This window comes from Bubalus kerabau, chromosome 4 (assembly GCF_029407905.1).
Source record: "Bubalus kerabau isolate K-KA32 ecotype Philippines breed swamp buffalo chromosome 4, PCC_UOA_SB_1v2, whole genome shotgun sequence".
In the NCBI taxonomy this organism is placed as follows: Eukaryota; Metazoa; Chordata; class Mammalia; order Artiodactyla; family Bovidae; genus Bubalus; species Bubalus kerabau.
The window spans coordinates 12,592,242-12,617,309 of NC_073627.1; the positions used below are offsets into that span (position 1 = coordinate 12,592,242).

Below are 25,068 nucleotides of genomic sequence, written 5' to 3' on the forward strand. Positions count from 1 at the left end.
CCGGGACTGTGAGCAGGGTGTGGGGCTCTGTGTCCAGGACTGAGCCAGTGCTGGACACCTAGTGGGGCTTGAAAACTGTGCTAACACATGACACAGCGGTGCCTACACGTGCCATGTACCCTGAGGAGGTGGCAAGAGCTGCACACCTGGCCACCCACTTGGCCCTGAAATCAAACTTTCCACTTGGAACTGTTCCTTTGGAGACAGGCCTCTAGGAAGCACCTGTTGGAATATAACCGTGGGATGCACATAATTCATAATTATGGTGTTTACATAGATTTTGTCAGTCTAAGCAAAGGTGTATGACAAGCTCTGGCAGGGGCTGGGGTCTGCAGAAACTGAGTGGTTTCAGGCGTTGGGCATGTCCCCGCTCAGAAGTGGGAGGAGAGGTGCATGGGCCCTGGGCTGACTCAGGAGAGAGGACAGGTATGGGAGCTGCAGGACGCAGACGGCCTCCAAAGGAGCCGGCCCAGCAGCCAGGGTACCCGCACCCGGCAGGTACCCAGAAGGTGCTTTCAAGAACGCCTCAGAGCCGCTGCACTTCTGAGAGTGTGTGCAGTGCCAGCCCTTTCCCCACAGCCAAGGGAAAATGCATTTGTACACAGCCATTCCAGCTATTTTTTCAGATGAAAATTGGACTTGAGAGGTGAAAATGATGAAGACATAAACTATTCATCACACATTCGTTTGTTCACACATTCCAAGAAGAAAAAGGAGCCCCTTCCTGGGAACTGCACTCACTGTTTCTCCTGTGTCTCTCCCCCCAGTCATGCCAAGCTGACCTGGTGAAGGACAACGGCCACAAGTACTTCCTCTCGGTCTTGGCAGACCCGTACATGCCAGTAAGGACCAGCATGTTACACTCTGGTGACACGTTTCCTTTGGGCTCTGGGAAAGGTTGCTCCACACAGAGGGACCTGTGGTGGGAGTGGGGGCCCACTTACACTCCCATCTCTGCCTCACTCGGATGATACCCTTTGCTTCCTGGCTGCTTTCTTAAAGTAAGTCACAGTGAACCTTGATACACAAGCTGGTTCAGTTTTGTTTACTTGACTCCTTTTTCCGGGCACTTCTTTGCAGTGAAGTAGAATCCACTGTGCCTTGTACCCTGTCAACCAAGTTAGATCAATGAATATTTGTACATCCACCATAGTATTGGCAGTTCCTTTGGCCAGTGCAGGATCTGGACCCAAGGGGAGGCTAATGCACTTTATCAATCAGGAAGGGGGTTTGGGCGGTAGAGGTGGTGGAAAAATTGAAAGTTGAAATTTGAAATATATTTTATTGTATTAAGTTGTTTAAAAATTAGTCATCCGTAAATAGCATATAAAATAACTCCCAATAAATGTTTTTAAATTAATATTTATATTCTCTCCCTCTAGCTTCTAGCTTAGTAAAGAGAATAAAATAAACACCTTAAGTATCAATAATTACTCAGTGTAACTTAATTTTATCAGAATGGTTAATGAAATCTAACGGCTCGTTCACACAGTCATAGGTGCCTCTGGTTGTGGAAAGGAACTTTTGGGTGTAGTTTTACCCTCTCATTGGTTTTCTAAACTAAATGACAATTCAAAAAAAAAATTTTTTTTCTAAAATCCAGGAAACATTAGAAACAGGATTGTTATAAAAGGTAAGCAGAACTCATATGTTCTAACTGAAGTGTGGTATTTAAACATCATCGAAGGTGGTTACATTTAGACTTTATGTGAGCATTGGAAATAATACAGCGTGAGTAAGAGGCCAAACGACTGAGAGAGACATCTGAGCTGATAGACGTGCAGCAGAGTGATGGACAAAGTCAGCACCAGTGGGCCCCACTTCAGCTGCAAACACACTGAAGTTTTGAGGAGCTAGCCAGATTGAAAGAAAGGACATTCAATCTACAAATGCCAACACCTGAAGTCAGAGGAGGGGCACAGTGGGTCCTGGGTGAACCTCACAGTGACCCTGGAGCTCCTCATGTCCGCAGCCCCAAGTCTGCACCAAAAAACACAGGCCTGTGGGGCGAGCTGCCCACTCACTGGACGAGGACAAGAAGAGCTAATCCAGTCCATCCACGTCTGGGCAGAAAGTCAGGAAAAGCCTCTGTGAGAAATGGAAATTCCCCATGTGGGAGGAGCCACCAGCCAAGTGAGGAACATGAAATCTCCAGGGCCTGCCTGGAAGCAGCGAAGGCTGAACCTTTTCTGCAGGGCACCTTTCTGTGTACCTTCACAGCCAGGGTACCAAGACTCACGCCAGGAGCACCACCCTGCTCCTAACCCAGGTTCAAGTGACGTAAGCTGAGCTGGCACAAAGGAAGGTTGGCTCCCAGAGAACTGAAACTAATAGAGTTCTCTGGAAAAAGAGTGATGAGCTTTACAAATAAGTATGTTAAGATAACTGAATAAACAATTTGTTTTAATTGTGTCCAAAAATAAACCCTGGTGTTTTTTTCCTCAGAAGTACTTTCTTGCCTGTTGTAAGAGAACAGGTATTCTGTCCTTTTCACTCCTTCTCAAAAAGTGACCAACTAGGGTCTTTAATAAATAGGCAGATTTTGGAGGGGGAAAAAAAGAACCTGTAATGGAATATAGTCATTAGAAGTTCCATATACGAATTAAACAGCAGAATTGACACAACCAGTAAAGAAGTCTGTGGAGAACTCGTGGGAGGAAGCAAAGAGGAGATGTGACGGAGGCTCTGAGGGGCTGAGCAGGCTAGCTGCATCGACAAAGGCCAGAGGGAGACGAGGGGATGCACAGTTTAGTGGAGAACTTTCCAGACTTGAAGAAGAAATTAGTTTTCAGGTTTATAAAGCACAATGAGCCTTGAGAGGGTTCAGTAAAAACAAATCCACACAAAGACTCGTCATAATGAAAGTAGAGAATGTCAAAGGCAAGAGTAAAAATCTCTAAAGTAACCAGGACGTAAAGGAAGATTGTTGCAAGGATGTGGACAGCAGTCACCACAGTTACGGATGGAAGACAGAAAAAGTGAAAGTGAAAGTGAAGTCGCTCAGTCGTGTCCGACTCTTTGCGACCCCGTGGACTGTGGCCCTTCAGGCTCCTCTGTCCATGGGATTTTCCAGGCAAGAGTACTGGAATGGGTTGCCATTTAAGGGGCCCTCAAAACACAAGGGAAATGGTCGCCCAGGGACCCTGTGTCCCCACGAGTGTCAGTTTGGGAGAGGGCAAAGCCAGCACATCTGAGGGCCAATGGCTTCTCAGGCAGCCAGGAGGCCCGCACTTCAGGAGGAGATGGAGCCCAGAAGTCAGCAAGAAGCATCAGAAAGCAGACATTGGCAAACATGCCATGTATGTAAGTCAGCATTGGCTGTAAGAATAAGTAAGAGCAGTCACGCTTGAGGGACTGAAACCAGAGGAGGAAAACTAGGAATCCAAGGCAGATACAGAGAATGACTAACTTTAGACTTTGCTCCAGGTTAAAAACACAAGGTACCACAAATAGTTAAAAATAGACTGATGTCTGAGTCAGTAGAAGCCCAGAGGAGAGGAGAAAATGAGAATCGATCCATCCACTAGAAGACCAGAAAGAAGGGAAAATGAAGTCAAGTAGAGACTGTGGTCAATCTTTTTACCACCAGTGTGCTTGACCCCGATGGTCTACTTCCATAGGCGTGGGCAGGACAGGGCCTCTGATGGAGCAGAGTCACCCGTTGTGCAGCATCAGATGTTGGGGACCCACCCGTCCTCTATGAGGCCAACCCAGAGCCATGAGACTCTTTGAAGCGCAGTTCCTTTTTGGAGACTCAAAAGACAACAAAGCTGGCTCTCGTTACTTTAACTACACACCAGGCTCGTCATAAAGATCCTGAAAGGATAACTCTAGTGCATGAGTGTGATGAGTTTTTGCCACAAAGAAAGTGCGAACTAGCCGGTGACTTCTGTTTTCCAGGCTGAGCACCGGACCATGACGGCCTTCATTCTGGCTGTAATCGTCAACAGCTATAACACGGGGCAGGTGAGTGTCACGCCCCTTCCCCACCCCTGCAGGGCCTGCCTGTGGGTTGCAGATGCACAGCTGCAAGCTCTAAGATTTGGAGGCCAGAGGAACTGTCCTGAATGTATGTCTGATGAAACAGTGACCTCAGAAGCGAGGGAGAGGTTGGGGATCACACCAGTCCTGGGGGCTCCATGGGAGGAGTGGGGGTCCAGACCCTTTGTTTAGCCCCAGGTGAATTGAAATTAGTGGGATTTAAAATGAGGAAAATTGAGGAATGTCCCCAGCAGTGCAGTGGTTAAGAATCCGAGCTTCCTCTGCAGGGTACATGGGTTCAATCCTTGGTCCAGGAACTAAGATCCCACATGGCGTAGCACAGAGAAAAAAGAGGAAAATTGAACACATCTTGCAAAGTGATTAAGCAAGGTTTCCCTGAGAAACCTGGGGGGCCAGGGCCAGCCCAGGACCCCGCACCACTCAATGGTCAATGGGTGATGCCCTGTGTTGCCTGCCTTCTCGCAGGAAGCCTGCCTCCAGGGAAACCTGATCGCCATCTGCCTGGAGCAGCTCAACGACCCCCACCCCCTGCTGCGCCAGTGGGTGGCCATCTGCCTGGGCCGCATCTGGCAGAACTTTGACTCGGCCCGGTGGTGCGGGGTGCGGGACAGCGCCCATGAGAAGCTCTGCAGCCTCCTCTCCGACCCCATCCCTGAGGTGAGTCTGTAACCCCGCCACTGCGGGCTGAGTGAGGCCAAGGTGTACCTGGGGACCACACCCCCAGAGCGCCCTGCCCGCCCCAGTCCTGTGGGTTCCTTGGACCCTGGCTTGGTCTCTGATGCCTGCCTAGCTTTGTCTGATGCCTGCACACAGCCTGTCACCTGACCCTTGGGCGGGGCCGCCACTAGCCTCTTGTTTCCCTGCTCTGCTTGTCTGCACAAGTGGAGCTAGGCTGAGAGGACCATAGACGGGACTGAGCTGCATCTAGTAGGCTCCAGGGGCCTGGGCCAGAGCGAAACAGCCAGCCACGGGGTGACTGCCCACTGTCCCGCCCGCAGGTACGCTGCGCAGCTGTCTTTGCCCTCGGCACGTTTGTGGGCAACTCTGCAGAGAGGACGGACCACTCCACCACCATCGACCACAACGTGGCCATGATGCTGGCCCAGCTCATCAATGACGGCAGCCCTGTGGTCCGGAAGGTGCGTGGCTCCCAGGCAGCGCTAGGTGCCTCCAGGCTGGGCTCCCTTGGCGCCCAGGTCGAGCCATGACCCTGACCTGACCGGAGCTTTGAGTGCTCAGTCCGCCCCCGGCGCACATCCTGCCGAGAGCCGACTTTAAATGTTTGTTTAATTCTCTCCAAAATGCGTTTCTTCACCAGATACTCGTGTGTTTGCTTCATTTAAAGGCATTTAACAGGCTGCGTCTCCTGGCAGCTTGTATAATAGGCTCCTTCCTGCCTGGGAGCAACACATACACACATCACGGAGATTCAAAAGAGCAGTAGCCACCCACAGACAGACGGAAAGGTTTGTGTAGTGTATTCCCCTCCCCGCCCCCATGTTTGTCAGCGACTGAACGGAACAGTTCTTTGCAGTTGAAACTTTGACTTCTCTGTTTCAATGTAGAAAGGCCATGATCTCCATCCAAGACCTCACCCCCCTGTCAAAAGTTGGCTCAGAACAGATCAACCCTCTCCCTCCCACAGCCAAAAAGGCCCATGGGGGGAACCCCACCGTCTGTTGGCCACATTTCAGGGTGGCCTTGGAGGCCCACCCTGGGAGCAGAGACTTCTCTAGGACCGGGAGGGCAGTGCCATCCTGTGTGTGACCCTGAGCCACCTCATCACCTATGGTGCTGGGCTACTTCTTGGCATGTCTAACAGCCCTGCGCCAGGGAAGGGAGGTTGGGTTTCTCAGAGGTAGGGGTGGTTTGGAGGGTGTCTGTTTGGAGAGCAAACCTCCACTGACTTAGTGGCGGGAACGTTGTTGGGGCAAGTTCAGGTCAGCCGGAAAGGACTCATTCCATCTTGAGTTCCCTCAGAGAGCCGTGAACCCAGTTACTAATAGGCCAGGTCATCTAGAGAAGTGTTAACAATGTGGAATGATCCTCCAGGTGCCTTTTCATGTTTTTATTTTGGGTTCTCATCATTAGCATCTGTCTGAAGCTGGCTTCCTTGAGTCAGAGTCTTCTTTTTCCCAAGTCAGATTGCCTGTATGTGATCAAAGCAGCGGTTCAGCAGTATCCTTAATTGTCCGTTAAGATTCCTTTTAAAGAAAGGAACTCTGTTTTTCAGTTCTTTCCCCAAAAAACTTTAAAAGGATGTTAATAAAAATAGGAAGAATGTCCATCTGAGTCTCCAGTATCAGGAGGATGTTCTCCAGGTCATCAGGAACACAGGGACCAACCACTCAAGCATGTTCCAGGTGACTTGACGTGGCCCCGGGCTCCTTTCCCGGCCTCACTCTACTTGCCATCCTTCCCCAGACCTGGGATGCTCGGGTGTAGCCAGGTCATTCCTGTGGGCACTTGGGGTTGGCCTTGCCTGGGCCTGCAGACATGGGTGCTAAGAAGGGCTCTGCCTTCGCCCATCCAGCACTCGAGTTCAGTTCGCAGCTGCCTCAGCACACCAGACTCAGTGCATGGAGCAGCAGTCACCCACCTTCAAGAGATACAGGGTACAAGTGCAGAGGCAGGCACAGAACCAGCAATTGTGCTAAAGCCCTCATAAGTGAGCCACACCCTAGAGACCAGCCCAGGTCAGGGGTGCTGGCCCCATAGTTTGAGGAGGGGAGCCTTTGCCTAGGTTGTAAGGGACAAGGGACAGGGAGAGCGAGTGAGGCAGGAGCGTGTGTAAAGGGCCAGGCACGTGAAAGACCATAGTGTGTCCAGGGCTGCCCATCCTGTGCGCTAGAGCACGGAGCATCCTCGGCATCCCAGGTCCTGTGTTGGGACTCCGGACCGTCACTGCCTTCAGGGCTTTTTCTCTTTGGGAGCTGGACAGCAGTGCAGGCCTGCTAAATAAGGGGGCTACATTTGCTATGGAAACATGGGTGACCCGGAGGTTCAGGGAGACTGGGGCCTGTGGGTTGGAGAGAGGACCCAGGCTTTAATAGGGTGAGTGACACTGGCTCAGAGGCTGAGCCCTCATTCTCATCACAGCCGTAACCCTAATGCTTTTGGCAGCTTGCCTTTCCCATCTTTGTCCAGAGCGTGTGGTGACAGTCATGGCACAATGTACTCAGGGGACACAGGCCCAGCCTGCTGGCCCAGGAGACCCAGAGCCAGGGCACCTGAGGGTCGGAACAAGACTCTGCCTTGAGCACTGCACTTCATGAGCTGACCTGTGCTTAGGTGTGAGAAGTCCCAGCTGTAACCAACTGCTGATGTCTCTAGCTTGTGGCAATACAAGACGTGTCAGGATATCATGGCGGGGCTTCGTAAAGTCACACGTCTACAATATAAAACATTTGCCCTGTTGACTCCTGAATGATGAAAGCATCCTTTTCTGGAGGAGGCAGTCATGGCAGAGAGGGAAGATTTTTGCTTGTTGACCTCTTTAATGAGCTTACTTGATAAAATCAAGAGTCAGCAAGTTCACCCAAATTATTTTGAACTTGAACTTGTGCAGGAAGTACATGATGGCAGATTGCCCGGTCAGCAAGCCGCCCACACCTCATCAAGAAGGGCCAGGCCCCGGGGTGGGGGGGGAGGGGGAGAGGGAGGTTTGTGACCACCCACTGTCACCCTGCTTTTCTCAAGGGCTGACCAGTCCAGCCCTGCGACCCTTGCTGCAGCTGACTGGGACCTTAGCAAAGAAAGCAGGACACGACACGTTGCATCCATTTTCTCTAGTTTACATTTATTTAGTAACCACAGACCCACAGAGGAGCAGTTCCTGGCATCCACCTCCCTTCACACACGTCTGACTCCAACCGAACCTGATGAATGGCATCAGAGGGTGTCCCGTCGATGCTCAGGACATCTCTGGTGGTGGCGACGGGACAGCCAAGCCACCCGGACTGGAGCGCCTTCTCCTACAGGCGAGCGCAGAGGCCGTCCGGACAGAGCAGACAGGCTCCCTTTCCCGCAGTGCCGCCCTGGCCTCCAGGGAGCTGAGCTTGATACTTGGTGGCCATGGGCCGAAAACAAATGTCAGCCAGGAATTCATTGTTGGAAACATGGATTCCCTGGGGGACCACCCAGGAAGACGTGTGGTCCAGCCTTCCCGGCCGCCACAGGAGGAGCGTTAGCCGACTCCCCTTGGGCCGTGTGTGTAACCAGGCGTGATATCCCTGAATCCTGATGGCAAGTCACCCAAACAGTCGAACCGTTTGTTAAAGATTATGCTGTGTCTGAAGGGAAGAGGCTTCACTCCGTCAGCAGATACTTGTTAAGCGCCACCTGTGGGCCAGGCCCTGGGTCACCAGACCTCCAGAACTTGCACTTGGATATGGTGCAGGGTGGAAACCTCCAGAGCTTGAACTTGGAGACAGGAGTGAAGGTAGAGAGCAAAGATCCCTGGTGGAGGTGGAGGCCTCCCCAGGCCGAGCGGACAGCGCGTGCCAAGGCACGGAGCAGGAGGCCTGCTTGCTCGCAGTGTGAGCAGGAGGCTGGAGTGGGGAGGTGGCGGGACCGCTCTGCTGGGAAACGGGGTGAGGCTGCTGGCCGGAGGGTCTCGGGTCACCGTGCTGGTATGCTTCCGAGGCCTGAGAACAGCTCAAGCCTTCCACCCAACCTCGCTCTGGCCAGACCTGCCTGAAGACCTCTGAGGGCCAGAGCCCACAGCCACCACCCAGCAGGAGGAGTTTGACCAGCCCTCACAGCTTTCCCCAGATCAAACTGTCCGAGACCTAGGTCCAGCTGAGATGTTTTCACCACTTCAGAGTGAAGGGAAAACCTGTGTCTTTTGAAGACAGTTCAGGCTTCTTCCTGAAGTAGAAAATGGCAACTTGGCCTGTATTCTTGCCTGGAAAATTCCATGGACAAGGGAGCCTGGTGGGCTACAGTCTGGGGGGTTGCAAAGAGTCAGACACGACTGAGCACACATGCGAGCGGGCCACTTCTTCACTGGGAGGGGCCAGCGGGCAACCCCTCGACAGCCTGTTACCCAGCACTGTTAGGGACAGGCTGGTTGGGTGGCAGGATCGGCAGAGAGAGAGATGGATCAGGATGATTCAAGGGTCTCACTGAGGCCACCAGAGGGCACAAGCCAAGCGTCCCTGGCAGGGGCTGAATGGAAAGGGGTGGGTGGCAGGCCCTGGGCAGGTCAAGGTGGGTTTTTAGAGTGCTCGGTGGGCATGCAGGTCAGCAGTTGGAAGGACCAGCCTGAGTCTCAGAGACAGGATCAGAGAGGTGGGTTTGGGAGTAAAACCCACACACAAGCCAGGGAGGCCAAGGAGTATGTAAGGGTGAGGTAGGAGAGAAGCGGGGGCTCTGCCCTAGCTTGTTGACACCTCAGCACAGCTCTCGTGGCCCTGGGTGTCTGAGGGATTCACAGAACAATAAGGGGCTCTCAGACTTTGGCCTTCTGCTAAGTATTCTAAAAAAGTAAAATAAAGTCATGGGAACCATTTGAATAGTGATAGGAAAAGTAGTACAAACCTACATCCAGGCTTATTTCCCGTGATTTTTAGGATCTACAGGTCATCGGGTCCCAAAAGAGATCAGGTGTGTCCTTCCCCTTGGACTGAGGCATCTGGGCCTAAAGTCATGTAGAACTTTCCTGTTGCCTTTTGGGGACTAGAAACCAGTGCGCCCTGCTTTAATGCCTGGAGCTCTCCGTGGTGTTGACCATAGGAGGCCCTAAGGGCTCTTCCCTGTCCCACTCTGGGGTGTCCTCCCCCTGTATCCCTATCAGGCCCCTCAGTCCTGCCGCTCACACCCAGCAGTCAGCATTCTTTCCTCCAGGTGTCCGGGGCATCCCTCAGAGGCCCTCATCTTCATCTCACTGCTTGTTCAGAGGTTTCCGCCCACACCGGACACTCGAGGGTGCTGTGTTGAGGGGCCAGCCCCCGTCTCAGCACTGAGTGCCGTCTGTCCCCTACCCCACCCTCACCTTTTCTCCGTGGTGGCTCGAGCACTCAGTGCCAGCATGCACGACTCACTGCTGAGTTCTCTCCCCAGCCCAAGTCAGTGTCTCTGTCTCTTCTCCTCCCGGCAGGAGCTGGTGGTGGCTCTGAGTCACCTTGTCGTTCAGTATGAAAGTAATTTCTGCACCGTGGCCCTGCAGTTCATGGAAGAGGAGAAGAACTACCCACTGCCCTCTCCAGCCACCACAGGTAGGACCACCACAGGTACGGTGCTGCTGCTAAGTCACTTCAGTCGTGTCCAACTCTGTGCGACCCCATGGACTGCAGCCCTCCAGGCTCCCCCGTCCCTGGGATTCTCCAGGCAAGAACACTGGAGTGGGTTGCCATTTCCTTCTCCAATGCATGAAAGTGAAAAGTGAAAGTGAAGTTGCTCAGTCATGTCCGACTTAGCGACCCTGTGGACTGCAGCCTACCAGGCTCCTCCGTCCATGGGGTTTTCCAGGCAAGAGTACTGGAGTGGGGTGCCATTGCCTTCTCCGACAGTGCTGAAGTGGAACCTATGCAACTCGATGGCCCAGGGACCCCAGTCGGAACTGTCAGCAGGCCCCTCGTTCTGCTGGGTCCTGAGCCCACATGTCAAGTCCTGGCCACACAGATATCTGCAGTTCTTAACTTCTCAGAAGACTAGAAAGGGCAAGAAAGAGGGCCTCCTTGACCCCTTGGTTTCTTTCCTTTTTACCCTTTTTGGAAATCAAGTCACAGAAACCTCGAAGGGCAGGAGGTGCTGCCATGGGGACTGGAGGTCGCACTTTCTTCCCGTCACAGGTCTCACGTCAGTGTTGTGTTAGGCAGCTCCTCATCTCACATTTACTGAATTTATATTTCTTCATCTTGGGCTGCTTCAGAGCACAAGCCACAGCACAGCCATCTCTGCAGAAAAGAGGCTTTGTGATCAGCCATGGGACCATTGCTGTGTTTAGTACATCAGGGAAGGGAACGGCCGGCACGCCCTGGTGAGGGGCGGTGCCAGGGAGGCTGAGCCAGCAGACAGCTGTCCCAGCCCGCCCCAACTCTGGCTCTGTTTGGTTTGGGGGCAGCAGCCACAGGCAGGTCCCAGAGCACCTGGTGGGGGTCTGGGGGAGACCACTGTGTGTGGACCTCTCTAGTTGAACTCTTACAAAATGCCAAGCGTGGCTCAGGGTCATCTGCTCCCGCTCCCCTCACTGTGGTCATGATCTTGTCCAGGTGACCCCAACACACATGTGGCAGAGACCCTGTTGAGCTGAGGTCCCTGCTGTAGAGTCCCATCATCCAGAAATAAGCCACTGTCACCTGCTGTCGAGCTGCCTCCGGCCTGAGCCCTCCATTCATTCACTCTTCTCACTCCTTCTCTCCTCCCAGAGGGTGGGAGTCTGACCCCCGTGCGGGACAGCCCCTGCACCCCCAGACTGCGTTCCGTGAGCTCTTACGGGAATATCCGTGCCGTCACCACGGCTAGAAACTTAAACAAGTCTTTGCAAAACCTGAGCCTGACGGAAGAAAGTAAGAGCCCAGAGGCTGGGTGCTCGAGTGGGGTGGTCGTGGGTCATCTTCTGGGACCTTTTGTTAGATGGGCCCCCACCCCCTCCTGCCTACCTGGACGTGAACAGAAGTCCTGGTTCAGCACTGGGTGATTGTCCTGCAGCCCCACTGGGCATGCCCAGTCCTAAGCCCCCAGCACCCTCCCCCAGCCCTGTGCCCAGAAGCCCAGCCCTTCTTGCAAGCCAGGAGATGGGGGTGGGTGTGTGCTAACTGCCCCCTCTGACGGCGCTGCCCTGCCAGCCGGTGGCTCGGTGGCCTTCTCCCCCGGGAACCTGAGCACCAGCAGCAGCGCCAGCAGCACCCTGGGCAGCCCCGAGAACGAGGAGTACATCCTGTCCTTCGAGACCATTGACAAGATGCGCCGCGTCAGCTCCTACTCCTCCCTCAACTCCCTCATCGGTGAGTCCCACCTCCCTTTCTCCACCGGTCCCCTGGGCACCCACGGGTTCCCGCCCAGGTGGGCAGTGCTGAGACACGCTCAGTGGGAGGAGGAAGTGAGGATCGTCTTGCTGTGGCGGCAGGAACCTCACTCTTGGACACTGGTCTGACCCAGGCCGTCCGGGGAGCCAGCCTTGTCTTTGGGCAGGCCATAGGACTCCCGGAGCTGCAGAGGAGGATGGTTCTGCCCTCAGGAGACGTTTGGGGTGTCGTGGCCAGGGCGAGGAGGCTCCCAGCATCTGATAGGTGGTGTGGCCTCTGATGGCGCCCAGGACCCCCCAGAGGAGGCATGTGTGAGGTCCAAGGTCAGAGCCCTGCTCCAAGGGTGCAGATGGCCCTTCCCTACTCAAGTTCCCTGGCCAGACCCTCTCCCCCACCAACCAAGGACCCCACTCTGTGCTTTCACCTTCAGTCAGCCCATCAGTTTCCTACTTGACTGCCTGGACATTGACATTTGAGCAAAGGCTCAGAGTGGTCTTGTGTTCTGCTTTGAGTGGGAACCCCCTGGTTCTGCTGCTACTCTCACTGAGCAATGGGAAGTTATCACGTATCCTCACTGCATAACCAACCATAAAGACTTGGACTAATGTGTCACACTCCCACGTGTGTGTTTTGTTCCCAACTTGAGTTATAGACGAAGTTAAAGAGCCCAGAGCCCCTCCCCATTCCCCGTGCAAGGTTCCCGCGAACTCTCGCCCTTTCCCAGGGTTTACACATTGTGTCTGGCGCTGCACATCCCCTGTCCTTACTCTGCTGGCGGCTGTGTGTCCATGCTGCTCACCTAAGTCTCGTTTGCTCCCTTTCATGATCTGCTGCGATTTGCTTGTCCATTCTCCTGTTGGTGGACAGTGACCTTGCTCTGACTTTTCCTTCTTTCCTCCTTTTTTAAAAAGCAAACTCAGAATTTGGCCCCAGCTCCGCCTCCTGCCCTCCCTGCTGCACTCAGCAATGCTGAGCTCCTTGGCCCCTGGGCTCCTCCCCTTGGCTGGCGAGCTTTGCCTCCAGCTACCTCACGGGCTGCTCCTCAGTCCAGTCACAGTCCTGCTCCAGTGTCACCTTAAAAGAAGCCTTCCAGGCTCCCCCGACCCCAACCCAGAATCGCCTTCTGCAGTCGCTCAGCATCTCTCTCCGTCTCTCTGCTTTCCTCCTGAGAACTTTTCCCCAGCAGACTTATGATGTATGTTGCCGTTTATTCTGCCTGGTTCTGTCTCTGACCAGGGATGTCAGAGCCACAAGTGAAGGAACTTTGTCACCTGCCATAGCGCCAACCCCGCACATCCCATGCCAGGTATACAGTAAGTACCCATAACGTGCACAGGCGTGGGCTGCAGCAGACACCCTGATACCCCCTCTGCCTCTTGGCATCATGTGACAGTGTTCTATGTTTCTGACTCACCAGTGTCATGATGTGAAGGGGCACGGCAGTCCAAATATGCTTGCCATCAGAAGCCAGGAGATCAGTCCTCTGCTGGCCCTAGAAAGCCCTCAGGACTAATTCCACAAGACGCCCCTCCCTGGGGCCCATAAGAGTCTAGATGACTGCAGGGTCCAGAGCTATTGCTACCACCACCCCGCCCACTGCAGTACAGCCCGGAAAGGGGGATCCTTTTGTCCTTGGTGCTAGCTTGGGGGTGAAGTGTTGGTGTTTCATTTGAGGCCACAAGAGCTCGGAGGGCACAGCCCACCCCTCCCACCCCTCCCACCCCAGCCACATTCCGTGTCCTCCAGGGACTTGAGAGCCTTGTCACTGATTCCTTCCTCCATACAAAACCTGGTTCCTGAACATTTTTTACTGGAGAAAACTGAATTTTATCTGTATATGGTTCAGATCTTTGAAACTTCAGTGAACAAGTTTCACAATGAGCTGGAGCTGGAAGGAGTGCTAAGGAGACGAAGTAATGGGGGGCCAGAGCGGGCGTCCACCTGGTAACGTGGTGCTTACATAAGTGTTTAAAATTCATAACCTACACAGAATCCCATTACTGGTAGCATTCGCCTGTTTAAAGCCAATTTTTTCCTTTCATTTCAACCAAAGAACAATCTCTTTAGCAATCTCTTTAGCCTCTTTGACTGAATATTGGAAAAGAGGTTTTCAAAACCATGGCAACCTAGGACATCCATTTATTCCCATCTTCTCCCAGAAAACTAGCCCCTCCCAGGCTCCCCCTTCTCCCCACTGTCTCCAGAGCACTGGAGTCTCACCTGCGAGGGAAGTGCTGTCCCCTGCTGCAGCAAAGGCTGATCGCGCGTGTCTCTACGCCTGCGCATGTCTGCCCAGCGTCGGTGATCTGCACTGGGGCCTGGCTCTGTGTCACCGCCTTCTGAGATCTTCTTTGATGTCTGCCTCTGTGTGTCTCACCCACTCAGCCATTTAGCCCGACCTCCACGTGTGTCCCCAGTCAGTTCTTTCCGTTTCTGGGCCCCCCACCCCAGGACTAGGCATTGGCTTTTTGCTCCCCACCACCCCTGCAGAGCAGGCCCCCCCTCACCAACATCAGCTCTGCACAGACCACCATCCAGCTGACACCATCACAGAAACTCATTTCCTATAAAGTCCAAGCTGTGGCCAGCACTCAAGGCCTTCCTACTGAGAGCTGCCTGGCCTTCACCATAGCCCCGCCCACTGCACGCACCGCCCAGACCAGCCGCTGGCCCCTGAGTGGGGCCTGGGCACCTCTGCATTTACTCCCCTCCCGCACCCGCCTCTCCATACAGCAGTGTCGCCCATTCCTCTCCGCCCTGACTTTCTGTGGCGTCTCAGGAGGTCCCTGACCCATCAAGTGCCTTCATGTTACACACTTAACCCGCAGCATCACATCAGGCCATGACATTGCTATCTTAATCAACAGTTTTGGTAAAGCTGCTATTTCTTGCTCTCCTTTGTGGTGAGCAGCCTCTCGTCCCTTCATCACCTGCCCTGCTCTCCCTCACCTGTCCACCCGTCGCGCTTCTGTCCCTCTCTCCCTCCCTCCGTCTCTCCCTGTCTGAGCCTCACCCCATTCTGATGTCCAGAGTGGGGGAGGGAAGGCCTCGTGCTTGTGTCTCACCTTGTCCTCCAGGTGAGACGGGGTTGGGGAAGCCTTCTGAAAGGGTTGTATAGATGCATTGCCCAATCTACCCAGGGCTCCGTCCAGTAAGCAAAAGTAAGCAAAGTGGGCAGGATCCTCCCAGGGGGGCTCAGTCAGGGTTATGAAGAGGGGAAATGCAGAAGCTCCAGATCCGGGGGCTGATTCCCAGGGAGGCACCCGGCCAAGTCCTGCGATAGAAAGTCAGGGTCAGTGACCCCTAAGACCCAGGCAACAGGTCACAAGTGACAGCTCCTGCCTCCAAGAGGCTCCACCTTCCTTCTCCAAGCTGCCCTGCCCACCCCCAGGGACTCTGGGACCCAGAGTTGGCCACAAAGCTGTGAGCACATTTTCCTACGCCAGTTCCATTTAGAAAGTTGTGGCCATTGCCCTGAAAAATAAATCCTAAAGCCATTAGTTATGATCTTTTATTACTTTTAGTCTAGACTTGAAAATAGGCTCTCAGCACTCATGGGGAGTTCGGTGAGCGCCAGACACGGCCCCCTGTCTGAGCTCACTCAGCCCAGCAGCACCCACCCCACTCTCCCATCCCCCCAGAGGATGCACTCGAGGGGTCTGAGCTCTGTGCCACACAAACTCAGAATTTTCCCATCAGGGACAGCAGGTGTAAAACCAGGACAGTTCACAAAACAGGCTGAGATGGGGTGGTCAGCGCCAGGAGAGCAGTGACGAGGGGGTGGCAATTCCAGGCTCCTCTTCTGTTTTTACTAGTAAATCGTATACTATTTACTGTGGTCAAGGACAGTGACAAAAATTAGATTTTTTGTTATTCACTATTGGACATGAATCTGAACAAACTCTGGGAGACAGTGAAGCACGGGCAGCCTGGAATGCTGCAGTCCATGGGGTCGCAAAGAGTCAGACATGACTTAAGCGACTGAACAACAACAAATTGAATCAAAAACAGAGAGCTGTCAAAGTCAAAATCTTCTGCAAGAGAGTCAATGATGGTAATAAAAACAGATTTATAAAGTGAACGGTACCCCCTTCTCAGTGCACAGTGGCACCCTGTACTCCTTCTGCATGTTCATGCCAGAGGCCCCTTGATTAAGGTTCTCATGGGCCCCTTGGCCCCCACTGTTCCCTTCCTTTCCTGGTCTCCCTGTTACCACATGTCTGTCATCTGTAGTCAAGCGGACATTTATGTGCCCATCACAGCCTCTGTCACAGGGGGAAGCTACTGCCCTGGTCAGTCTGAGCTCAGAAACAACAGGAGAGAGGTTTGCCCAGTGGCTGTGCTGAGCGTGAGGGGTCTTTGTAGGAACGTCCCATCCGTGGACCACTTCTCCTGACTGAGTGAGCCAGTCCATGAACGAGCTCCACCTCGTTCCCCCTGGTGTTGTGAATCGGGACCGTGCGCAGAGCGAGTGTGAAGTCCTATGGCCGGAGTGGTGGGAGAGGCCTCCCAAGCCCAGCCTGTCAGAGGTCAGCCTGTGCAGGCAGCTGTGCTCCTGCAGAGTCATTCAGAGGCCGTGGCAGCTGTTGGCACCTTTTCCCATGAGGGTGGAAGGATAAGGTGATGAGAGTTTTTGTAAATGCTCCCTGGAAGGTAGTTTGTCTGTAGTAGTCACCTGAAGAGCAAGGCCACTTGCACACACGAGTGAGAGGTCAGCCTCCTCCAGCTCCATCACACTGCAAACAGGAACCACAGTCCCTGTGGAAAGGCAGCCGGGGCCATGCCTCCTCCTGTTACAAACGAGGTGTCGGGCGCAGCAAGCCAGGACTTGTTCATAAGCATGGACGTGGGCGCACAGAGAAACTGACCTTTACTCTGAACCTTTGTTTCCAGTCTCTCTTCTGTGATTTGAATGTCGTATAAAACTCATTCCCTTTGAACAATGGTGCCCATCAAGAAACACTGTCCTCCAGTGGCCCTTCTTGTATTTAAATTCTTCATAACTAGAAGGACTTCCTAACTAGGGGCTGGCCTGTCGGATGACATTTGATCACAGCTTGTTTGAAATCCTCTTTTACTCCCTGTCGTTGAGCAAGCATTTTGTTTTCAACAAACCAATTGTCCAGCTTCCTGCAAGTAAAAAGGATGCAGTGGTATGTGGCTGTCTTCCTCATCCAGGCCTGCAAGGAAGTCCTGCCCCTTTCTAACTTTTCCTTTCAGAAAGATCTAGCCGCCAGAGGTGAAACTGTGTGATCAATCCTGCTCAGCACATGGAATTTCTGAATCTCAGGCTCCCTAGCAGATAACAAAATCAGAACTTCCCATACTCCCAGCTCTTTTAAGTGTCCACCCCCAGTGCATGCTTAGGTCATCAGAAGAGGGAGCTATCCCAGAAGCGCCTCCCCGCCTCCGCCCACCCTCCCAAGCACACAGTGGCAGCTCCTTGTTATTAAAACAGTTCCCGTTTCTCTTTCCCAGGAGTTTCATTCAATAGTGTTTACACTCAAATTTGGCGAGTCTTGCTGCATCTGGCTGCGGACCCCTATCCAGATGTTTCTGACTTGGCTATGAAAGTGCTCAACAGCATTGCCTACAAGGTACGTGTGAAGGCGCTCTTCACGAAGCTCTCCAGACCCTGGTTTTCAGTTATGAATATTCATGCAGAGAACTTCAGGCACGTTCAGGTCTTCACCATGGTTTAGGAACTTCGAACAAGCATTTTGAATCCAGAGGTTCACGAACTCCATGTGCACGTAGCTTGTGTTGGGGCATGTGTCAGTGCTTCTGCTTGCCCACATCAGGTGGAGACGTGTGTGTGCCCTGTAGCGACACCCTCTCTTCCATTCCCAGCACCGGTATCGTACGACTTCCCTTATTCATGACCGTTCTGACAAAAGGAAACTCTTCCAAGAACCAGCTTTTGGTTTCATTAGTACAGTTGACTCCTGCACAAACACAGGGATTAGGGCACCAGCCCTGACCCCCTGCAGCCTGTCTCATCCACATCTCCGCATCCCTGGATTGTATACGACCACAGTGGGTGTTTATTGGAAAACACATGTGTTTAAGTGGACCCGTGCAGTTCAAATCCATGCTGTCTGAGGGTCAGCTGTGTTTCTCTGTTGTTTTTCATTCTCCATTGTATTGATACCAGCTTTTAGCTTTATTGCTTCATTTCTTCTGCTTACCCTGTTCAATTTTCTCTTCTGATTCTAGTTTCTTACAATGGAAGCTTAGGTCATTGATTTTAGTCCTTTCTTCTTTAGGGACTGTAAACTCTCCCAGTTCTTCTCGTGAGCTCTGGGAATTATTTGACTTTTCAGTGGTTCTTTCCCCACCCTTATGGATTTTCACCCCGCCCTCAAGCGAAAGTAATCACAGATTCAAGGAGTCTACCCTATAGACCCTGGAAGCTCTCTACTCTCTGCCCTGCAGATTCCATCCACCCCAGTTTCCATGCTGCTCCTGTCTGTCCCCTCTGCTTGCCGCACTGCCAGGCTATCTGCGTGCCCTCCCCTACCACAGCCAGGTCTGCGGGAACTGCCTGCAGGCCAGGAGCTGGGCAATGAGTTCCCTTCTCAGAAACCACAAGCCTGCAGTACCCAATGTCCGAAAACAGCCATTTCTTTCTTCCCAGCTGGGTATGGCAACCTGCTCCAGTATTCTTGCCTGGAGAATCCCAGGGAAAGAGGAGCCTGGCAGGCTACGGTCCATACGGTCACAGAGGGTCAGACACGACTGAAGCGACTTAGTACAACGCACACACGAATCCAGATCCTTGGTGTGCAGTTAACAGGGACTCCTCTGAAACACTCCCTCCCCCAAGAGAGAGCAGCCAAAAGCCTCATTTGGTGTCCTGAAGCCTGACTATGTCAGGATCCAGTTAGGAAACTCCTGTCCTCGTCACCCTCATCTCTATAGGGTGTTTGCCCTGAATTAGACTTTCCCGAGTTCTTGTGAGGCAACATGTTTCTGGGAGAAGATCTGCAGAGTAAGAAAGTGCTCAGAGCTGGAGACAAAGCAGGCGTCTTACTGCAGGCCCAGGCTCCCATGACAGAGACTGCCCCCGTTAACTGCAGGGAGGCAGGGAGCACAGGTGGGGCTGGTGTGTGCACACGTGTGTGTGTCCCTGCAAATCATTTCTGTTTGCATTGGGCTAAGAGGATACATCTGAGCTAGAATCTGACTGTTAACAAGATGTTTGCTGCCCTCCGAAGAGTTGGCCTGTAGCTGTGACCATGACCTCCTGCCATTGCCCTTCCTCTTCTGGACTCAGCACTTGACTTGGGCCTTCATCAAGCCCATCTGCTGGTCCAGTGACCCCAGTCCAGCATCATGGAGGGGAAAATGACAGGGCATCTCAACACCCTGAGAGCCATGGGCAAGTGCGCCCACAGTCAGTGATGCTCCCAGCAGGGTCCTGAGGTCTTGCAGACCCACGCTCCATCCTCCTCCATAACAGCCCAAACCTGATGCCCAGCAGGCACACCGGTGTTTCTGTGTTACCCTTTCCTGACTGTATGCTCTCTGTGAAACGGCAGCTGCGACCAGCCCAGAAAGGGGCCTCTCTGGAGGGTATCTCCCACACCTGCTCCCTGAGCAGCCTCTGTCCACACCAGGCCCACAGACAAGTGGGTCTGCGTGACCACTGCCCACTCAGGCTCATCGCTGCAGCTCTGCAGCAATGAATGTTTGCTGCACAAATAAGAAACGTTAGGCGAAGAAGCATCATCTAAGCCTGAAACCCTACAATCAATCACCAGTCACAGGGCTTCCCCAGCCAGTGGCACGCCCACCTCTCAGGATTTCTAGAACAGATGCAAAACTAGAGCTGTGTGTGGCAGCCTTCAGTGTGAAATGCATTGAAGAAGCTCGGCTGTCTACTTTGCCCTCAAGGCCGAGAGAGAACAAGCCAGGATTGTGCGCCTCCGCCCCCGGAAAGAGCAGGGAGGCTGAGTCAGTCACTCCCAGCCCACACCTTCTTTCCTTTGGAGCCTCCTTGGATGGGGGCCTTCAGGATGGGGGTCCCTGGGGAGATAGCTCTGTGGGCTGCAGCTCAGGCAACAGCAGATCCTCTGGGCTTGGGGAGCCTTTGAAAGGTCGTGGATTCTGCTAAAGTCTGCATTTCAATCCAAAGTCTTTCTCCATCACCTCCCACTGATTTCCTGGAAATTTTGAGGAGGCACCTAGTTTCTTAGCTTAAATTTCTTTTCTTCTTTTAAACCTCTTAAGGGATTGTTTGGCTCTCAGGCTTTGTTGGGGTTGTGTGTGTGTGTGTGTGTGTGTGTGTGTGTGTGTGTGTAGGTCAAATAATGTAAATAACAGAGCAAAACAAACATGAACAATACAACTTTTATAATTCAGAAAACAAAAAAACAGCCTTTTAATAGGCTGATTATGATCCAGTTCTAACTGTTTTCATTTCAAAGTGAGGGTTTATCTGTAAAACATTGATATTATGTTGGTGGTTTTGTTTTCTATAACTTTCTGCCTGTGGGCTGAACATAGGTATGGCCTTCATAACTGCCAAGAGGATAATCCAGAATGGGAGGGTCCTCCGTGAGTGGCCAGTCCAGGGTTCTCCTGGAACACGTGCTCATGGGAGACGGGGCACAGATCTGGGTCTCGTCTCTATTCACAAAGTGCTGCCCCCAGGTGGTTGTTCTGAGTCTGCCCTGAAATACAAAAGAACAGTGAGGCCAAGCCTGGGCAGGCTCCTTCTGGAGTGCCAGCTCTGCCCAGGAAGCTGTCCCTGCCAGGGGAGCTCCTGCCCCAGTGGGAGCCTGGGCGTGCCCCGTCCTCATTAGTCATGGTGCAGTTTAGTCACCGTATTTGTCACATGGGCGTGGGGGATGCATCCCTGGAGCCTCACTGGAGCAGGTGAATACCTTCCAGAAGAGCTACAGAATATCACTTTATCTACAGGGTGACATTTCGGGGGAAATTTTCAAGTAGACCTTCCATTCCTGGGAGATTTCCTCAGCCAAAAGCCCTTTTCTGTGACTTTGCAGCCACTCAAAAGCAGCCACCAACCTCTGCTTGTCTTGTAGCCTCAGGTCGTCACAGTGACCACCCCTTCACTTGTCACTTTGCTCCTTCAGGCCACAGTGAACGCCCGGCCTCAGCGCATCCTCACCACCTCCTCCCTTACGCAGTCGGCGCCTGCCAGCCCCACCAACAAAGGCATCCACATCCACCAGGCGGGGTGAGTGGTGGGCAGCCCGCCCCCCGGGGTCTGGGGAGGTTCCCGACACAGCCTCCCCGGCCCTGCCAAGTCTGCAGGTTCTCTCTCATTTATCTGAGCCCCTCCTAGAATCCTTTCCTACCTTCATCTGCACAACTGTTCAGCAGCTGAACTGAACCTGACTCCATTCAGGATTTTATCCGAGGGTCATGTCTTCCAGCCAGTGACCAGCAGGTTGGAACCCTCCTCGAAATCGGTGTTCACAGGGCTGTGCACTGGATCCCAGCGGAGCACATGTGCCCTGCACCCTCCTAGGGCTGACTCACAGCCCAGACCAAGCTTGCCTCTGGCTGCACTGGTTTTCAGGGGAGGATGGTTCTTAGAACTTGTTCTTAGAATGGTTCTTAGAAACTGGAAGGGGTCATTAATTCAGCAGCAGCAGTTCAGGTTTGGAAGTCACATCAGCAAGTCAGGTGATTGAGGCTGTTCCAAACTGGTGACCCTCTGCCCATTCCCAGGCTCAGTGGAGGTTGCTTGGGGTTTGGTGTCAAAGGAATGGGCTCTGGGTAAAATGCAGTTTCTTCTTCCCCGACGGCAGAGGCTCCCCTCCAACATCCAGTGCAAGCAGCTCCAGCCTGACCAACGACGTGGCCAAGCAGCCGGTCAGTCGAGACCTGCCTCCAGGCCGGCCGGGCGCCACAGGCCCCGTGGGGGTACAGTACACACCCCACTCCCACCAGTTCCCCCGGACGCGGAAGATGTTCGACAAGGGCCCAGACCAGGTACAGATGTCGCTCTCAACACTAACTTCCGTCAACATTCAGTTACACCCCATAGGCGGGTGTAGTCTCTGCAGCTAAGTTAAACAAGGCTATTCAGGGGAGGGAGGAATTGGCGCCTTTGTCAGGGTTGCGAGAAAACATACAAGGGTGGACTCGGAAGCTGGGGCCTTGGGTCTTGTCGATACTGCTTGCTGCTGTCCCGGCCAAGTGGACACAATATAGAAGGGCATTCTGGATACACCAAGGACGCGTCTCAGCTCACCAGTGACCAGCGATTTTAATAGGAAGGTCACAGCAGCCTGCAGGCTGACTTTGGAGCTGGAGCAGGTGTTGAGGGTAGACAGGTGTCCACACCTGCTGCTAGCCCCGCCCACCTGGCTTCGGAGCCGCCTGCTTCCCTTGCCTCAATGGCCGAGGGACAAAAATGGCCACAGGCACCTTTGTCAGGTTTAGCCTCCCAGCTGGACTCTGCCTGAGTAAGCCAGGCAGGAGTGGCTGACCCACAATCCGTGAGTCCTGGCCCAGCAGCGCTGCAGTTCCCCCTGGCAGGTGGGAGGTAAGACCTTATTGCTGACCCCATCTCTCTGGGTAGCAGAGACTCCTCTCTGAGGCACTTCTCTTGCCCTGTCATGTGCAGTGAGGCCAACCCCTGCCCCGCCAGCCCAGCCCACATTGGTTCTACAGCAGGAAACAAACTGACCCACCACCCCACCGCAGCACCAAGTGTTTTAAGTTTTAATGTTTAGAAATCCCAAATGGCCCGAGCTCTGCTGCGCCCTTGTCCAGGAGCCACAGGGCAGGCCGAGGCCCTACGTGTATGACTGGCCCAGTGGGAGCGACAGCCCAGGGACCAGGCGGCAGAGGCCCCGTGTGGGGCAGCTAGACCCAGTGCTGAGGACCAGTGTCAGGCTCTGCAGCCCAGCCTAGCCCGGCCGTTTCCGGGGAACACTCTGTTTCTTTGCACAAACTCAGAGCCCCATTTTGACAGTCAGGGTTCCTTGGTCACCAGGACAGAGAAGTGAGGGGACCATAGAGATACTGTCCTCAGAAACCTGACCACTGACACCTATGCCTTGGTCTCCAGAGAGGGACTGTCTCAAGCTCACAGAGAGGGTTGGGGTTGCCATGACTAACTCTGTTTCTGTCTTCTCCTCTCTTTTCCAAACGCCCCAAAGACCACCGACGACCCAGATGATACTGCCGGGCACAAAAGTTTCATCTCGGCCACGATGCAGACGGGGTTCTGCGACTGGAGCGCGCGGTACTTTGCCCAGCCTGTCATGAAGGTAGCCATGCGTCAGCAGCTCTCAGGGTTTAAAGCCAAAATTCCCCAGCCGGCACTGCCCTCGTCTTCTCAGCAAGCGAGCATGGGCCTCCAGAGCCCCAGCCTCAGGCCTGGGTGTCTGAACCCTTCTGCTCTGAGCTCAAGGTCTGATCCCCACTGGCTTGCTCACTGTGACCCTCAGGGGCTGTGACTCCCACCAGCCCACATGCCATTGCGCAGGCCTGGCCCTGGGTCATGGAGTGGGGCAGGCACAGGGCTGCACAGGGCCCTATTGTGCCCACTGGCCTATTCCACCGAGCGTGGCTGTTAAGGGGACACCAGATTGCTGTCATGGAAGCTGGAATTAACAGTCAAAAAAACAGCAAAAGAAACTGACTTCACTTACCTGCTTTTCTGAGCTTGCCAGTATAAAATGTGTCATTTTGTCTTGATTGGCAAGGTCACCCAGGAGCTCCCCAGGCTTAAGCTGCTCCCGGCTTCAGGGACTGTCAGACTGAGCTAGCTAGCTAGGGCTAATCTGATTTATTCTGGGACACTGCCTTCCAGGTTTGATGATGTGACATGTCCTTTCACTACAGACTTGGGCCACACATTCAGGGTGCCAGGGTGAGACAGGGCAGTGCTATCAAAACAGAATCTTGATGCCCATCTTTTTGCAGGGAGCACTGCAGGGGCTCATTTTAGACTTTGATGGTCTAAAGCGCGTTCTTACCTTCCTTTCCCCTCATGCTGCTGCTACTGCTGCTAAGTCACTTCAGTCGTGTCCGACTCTGTGTGACCCCATAGACGGCAGCCCACCAGGCTCCCCCGTCCCTGGGATTCTCCAGGCAAGAACACTGGAGTGGGTTGCCATTTCCTTCTCCAATGCATGAAAATGGAAAGTGAAAGTGAAGTCCCTCAGTCGTGTCCGGCTCTTAGCAACCCCATGGACTGCAGCCTACCGGGCTCCTCCGTCCATGGGATTTTCCAGGCAAGAGTACTGGAGTAGGGCGCCATTGCCTTACCTTCTTTTCCCCTCATAGATAATGGAAAATTGAAAACTGCAGCTTATTCTTACTTGTGTATCAAGCTATATATCCAAGAAATTTCCAGAAAGAGTGTTCGGACTGTATTAGAGCTTTTCTCTTACTTTCCTGTTTCTCTGTAGTGATACTGGCTTTTGCCAATTACAAGACAGAATAATGGTTGTCAGTGCCTAAGGCAGGTGATAAAGGAAAAGCAGTCTCTCAGTAGCAAAAACTAGAATCCATGTAAATGTCCAGCAGGAGGAGAATGGTTAAAGAAGGTTGAAGTACTTGATATAATACTACTGGAGCTACTGAAAAATAAAACTTCGAAATTAGTAACTTAAGAAAATGCTCATAAAATTTCCTTAAAAGGGAAAAAAAACAAGATATAAACTGGCCACGAGATGGACAGAGTTTCCACACTTAGCACACATTACCTTTATAATCTGGAGCTGGAAACGGCAACCCACTCCAGTATTCTTGCCTGGAAAATTCCGTGGACAGAAGAGCCTGACAGGCTACAGTCCATGGGGTCACAAAGAGTTGGACATGACTGAGTGACTGAGCATGCACCTTTATATCATGGAAAAAATACATTAAAGAAATGATCCCAAGAGATCACTGAGGCCTGTTACAGTCAACCAAGCATGTTGTCCACACCTGGGTCGACCTGCTCCCCCTGATCTCTCAGGCTTCTTTGGCTAAGGATGGAGAGAGTGGGCAAACACGAATTTGTCTCAGGAGATGGTTCGTTGCTGGTGCTATGGGTAGCAAGTCATCCTTTAGATCTGTGGTGCATACTGTCTGCTTTGAAGTTAAGACGGGTGAGTCTAGTCTA

General features: G+C 53.1%; 1 protein-coding gene across 1 annotated transcript in view; it reads left to right on the forward strand.

The window, feature by feature from the left end:
- RPTOR (regulatory associated protein of MTOR complex 1) overlaps window positions 1-25,068 on the forward strand; it is a 329,649-nt gene that overhangs the window by 273,974 nt on the left and 30,607 nt on the right. Inside the window, exons 15-25 of the mRNA XM_055575332.1 lie at window positions 768-842; window positions 3,901-3,966; window positions 4,468-4,659; window positions 5,001-5,141; window positions 10,103-10,220; window positions 11,373-11,513; window positions 11,793-11,951; window positions 17,451-17,569; window positions 21,074-21,177; window positions 21,755-21,938; window positions 23,114-23,224. Of these exons, the coding sequence (XP_055431307.1) occupies window positions 768-842; window positions 3,901-3,966; window positions 4,468-4,659; window positions 5,001-5,141; window positions 10,103-10,220; window positions 11,373-11,513; window positions 11,793-11,951; window positions 17,451-17,569; window positions 21,074-21,177; window positions 21,755-21,938; window positions 23,114-23,224 (1,410 nt within the window). The remainder of the gene's footprint in view (window positions 1-767; window positions 843-3,900; window positions 3,967-4,467; window positions 4,660-5,000; window positions 5,142-10,102; window positions 10,221-11,372; window positions 11,514-11,792; window positions 11,952-17,450; window positions 17,570-21,073; window positions 21,178-21,754; window positions 21,939-23,113; window positions 23,225-25,068) is intronic.